The following is a 3,373-nucleotide window of genomic DNA, read 5'->3' on the forward strand; positions in this document are numbered from 1 at the left end:
GAGCCGTACTATATGCATATTTACTCAGTCGCCTAACTCTTTACCGACACATGGTGTCGACGACGACGCGTGGGGTACTCTATCGCGCACCGCAGACGGAGACGCGCCTCGCGCGAGAGGCGAGTCGCGTGCACGAGTCACACAACACTGACGCGAAGAATCACGATGGGCACGGCACCAGTGCGCCACTGACAAATCCCCAAAGCACTCGCGCGGTCAGCGCAAGGGAAGAGGACACGGATCTCCAACGACGTAACACATGGAGAGGGAAGATGACAGACATGGACAGAAGTGTGCAGGTGTACAGGTGGCCCGCGTGTGTATCGCACGCGGGGTGGGCGGGCGCGACAGCGGCGGCTTCACGTGAGCAGCTCGGCGATGGAGGAGCTCATGTGCCGGCGCACGTGCTCGCCGCGCCCCTTTGCCTCCTCGCGCTGGTCGCGCAGCAGCTTGACGCCGCTCTGCATGATGACGTGCTCGACGTACGCCTCGCGCCACGAAGCGAGGCAGCTCCGCCGCCCCTGCGTCAGCTTGAGGTGCGCCCAGCAAAGATGCTCCCACAGCAGGGCGGAGCCGCTCAGCCGGCGGAAGCGATGTGAAGCCTCGAACAGCGACAACACAGAGCGAAGCGGCAAGTGCTTCATGATCTCAATCACAACGTCGTCGGGGCTGTTCAGGAGGCACCACGGGACCTCCTCGGCCTGCGTGCCATCCTCCTCCGTCGCCCGCGCGGGCAGAGAGGCGGGAGCTGCCCCTCTGTAGGTGGGGCGCGCGCCTCCCGCCTCCGTGCGCGGTTCGCTCGGCGCGTCCAGCGATGCGCTGCTCGGCGCGTCCAGCGGGCCGACGGGTAGGCCCTCGAGCGCGCGGGGAAAGTCCACCGGCCGCAGCCCCGCGTTGTTAGCGCTCCACGGGTCGAGCCCTCGCTTCACCAGTTCGGCGGCCAGGGCCCGCCGGTCGTATCGGAATGCGTGGTGGAGAAGGGTGTTTCCGTCGCTGTCGGTTGCCCAGAGCGCTGATGGGGTGGCGTCCAACAGACGCAGAAGAAGGGCTTCACCGCCGTCGCGTGCGGCAAGAGAGTGTGCGAGCATCGGCAGTAACAAGACGGAAGTCCGTGCGGCAGGCTCGGGCTTAGGTCGATATCCTCAGATCTTCACACGACTTAGGACGCTCCCCACCCATCCAACTCGCCGAGTGCCGAGGTGCTGCAGAACCGCGCGATCTCGGGCGATCTCGCGCTATCTCGGAGCTCCACGCCACGCCGCTCCACCCACTCGCCTACCGCCCGCGCGTACGCCACCGCCGCCTCCACCGCCGTGTCGAAGGAGCCGATGTAGACCCGCAACTTGCCCACATAGTGCACCGCCTGGAAGCGCTTGGTGACGCCGGAGACCTTGGTGACGCCCTTGTAGCCGGTGCTGCTGCTGCTCGAGAGGTGCAGCCGCAGCCCCTCCGCCTCCGCCGCCACCGCAGCCACCTGTCGCGAGGAGCCCGCACAGCGGTCGCCCCCGCGCGGCCTCGAGCTTCGCCCCGCCTCAGGCAGCTGCAGGTGCGACGAGAAGATGGCTCGCCAGCGGGCGAGAGCAGCGTGCTCGGGGCTTATGTACTTGCGACCGCTGATGCTGCAGCCGCGCACCTCGTAGAACGGCGTGCCGTCCACGTACTCGCCGCGGCCGACGCCCTTGTAGCCCGTCTTCGTGTAGAACGACAGGATCAAGGCCGCCCCCTCCGCCCCCGCGAGCCGCACCGCCTCGAGCCCCACGCCGGACGGCTGCGGCGGCCAGACCGCCGCCCTCGGCGGGACTACCATCACCGCCTGCGGCGGCTCTCCCAGCGGCGGCGCCGGCGCCGGGCGCGGCGCGAGCTCCGGGGCCGGGAGCGCCGACGGCCCGGCCCCGACGCCGTTGCCCGCCAGCCTCTTGGGCGGCGGCTGCTCCTCCTCCTCCGGCCCGCGGCTCCGCTTCCTTGCCGTCAACCATGTCCATGCCCCGACTACCGCAGAGCGCGCCTTGCCGAGTGGCCCCGGCGGGCCGCCCTCGCCCGCCGAGCATCCCCCAGCCCCGCCCCCCGGCGACGGAGGTACGGCCGAGGCAGCGCCCCCCGCCAAGCCGCCGCCGCCGCATGGCGCGCGCGCTGCAGCGGCCGGCCGCGCTCGTGCGGCCGGCGCCGGCTCGCCCGCGCCCGCGCCCGCGCCCGGCGGCGACCCCGCCTCGTCTCCCACCGCCGTCTCCGCCTCTCCCCCCGGTGCCGGAGGAGAGGCGCCCGAGGCGTCGGCGGGTGCCGGAGGAGAGGCGCCCGAGGCGTCGGCGGGGGCTGGCGAGCAGCCGCCGCCGCCGCCGCATGGCGCGCTCGCTGCGGCGGCCGGCGCTGGTGCGGCCGGCGCTGGCTCGCCCGCGCCCGCGCCCGGCGGCGACGCCGCCTCTTCTCCCGCCTGGCGAGTGGATGGATCGATGTTAGGTTTGTGAGTTAGGTGCACGCTCTTCGTGGGCGAGCGGTGCGCACCTGCACGGTCGCGGCGTGCAGCGGTGCCGGCAGTGGGTACGGTCGAAGAGCTGATCGCAGGCAAAATCGATTGCACTGTCCGCACGGCGACGCCATGACGGTCTCTGCGTCGCCCGGCTGGGGTCGGCGCGCCGCCCGCGAATGGCGGCCCGCTGCCTCGTTGCGGGGACTGAACGGATGGTTGGCTGCCCGCACACGGACGAAGGTGTCAAAGCAGCGCCCGCAGATGACGGTGTCCGCGGAAGGTTGGCACGACGGGCAAACGTACTCGGCTGGCTCCGGGCAAACCCACCACTCCATGCCGACGGTTGCCAACTCCCCCCGGGGGGGGGGGGGGGGGGGCCCCCCCCGGGCCGGGCCGAAACGAAAAGAATAACGAAAAGAATTCTTACAAGAAAGCCTCTCTCACAGCACACTGGCACGAAAAGAAGGTTCGCCCCCAGGGCCTCCAGGGCTCGCACCTCAACCTCTCACAGACCAGCGCACAGCGCCATAGGAGGTATTTTCTTCTCAATAACAAGGCTGTGAACTTCGGTGGTTATCACTCCTGCAGGCATTGAGACAGAGAGTGTGTTGTTTTGTTGGCATTGAAGAGGGGATCAACAATCACAAGAAAGGAATCGAGGGTGGCTGCGCGTCACCCGGCGGCAGCGCCTCCTCGAGTCCACGCCACGCGGCGGTGCTCGCGTTCGAGAGGACCTGCGAGCCGGAGCCGCGTGAGTGCGTCTCTAGGAGGGGAACAGTGCGGTGGGAGGGCGGCCGGCCTCGACAATGCCGTCCACGCGGACGTCGATCTGCACCAGCCTCGGCGTCGGCGAACTGCTCTCTGCGCTCGTGAGGCGTACGTGCGGCGCCTCTGACGCCGCGGGCCCGG

At 69.9% G+C, this 3,373-nt stretch overlaps 1 protein-coding gene across 1 annotated transcript; it reads right to left on the minus strand.

Annotated features, from left to right (window-relative positions):
• Positions 1-1,807, minus strand: EMIHUDRAFT_471418 (hypothetical protein; the record flags this gene model as incomplete). The annotated part of the gene is made up of 2 exons (XM_005791654.1): positions 1-993; positions 1,176-1,807. The coding sequence occupies 2 exons, from the start codon at positions 1,805-1,807 to the stop codon at positions 360-362; spliced, it is 1,266 nt and encodes a 421-aa protein (XP_005791711.1). The 3' UTR covers positions 1-359.
• Between the last annotated feature and the right edge of the window lie 1,566 nt (positions 1,808-3,373).

The sequence above is a fragment of the Emiliania huxleyi genome, assembly GCF_000372725.1.
Source record: "Emiliania huxleyi CCMP1516 unplaced genomic scaffold EMIHUscaffold_1108, whole genome shotgun sequence".
NCBI lineage: Eukaryota > Haptophyta > Isochrysidales > Noelaerhabdaceae > Emiliania > Emiliania huxleyi.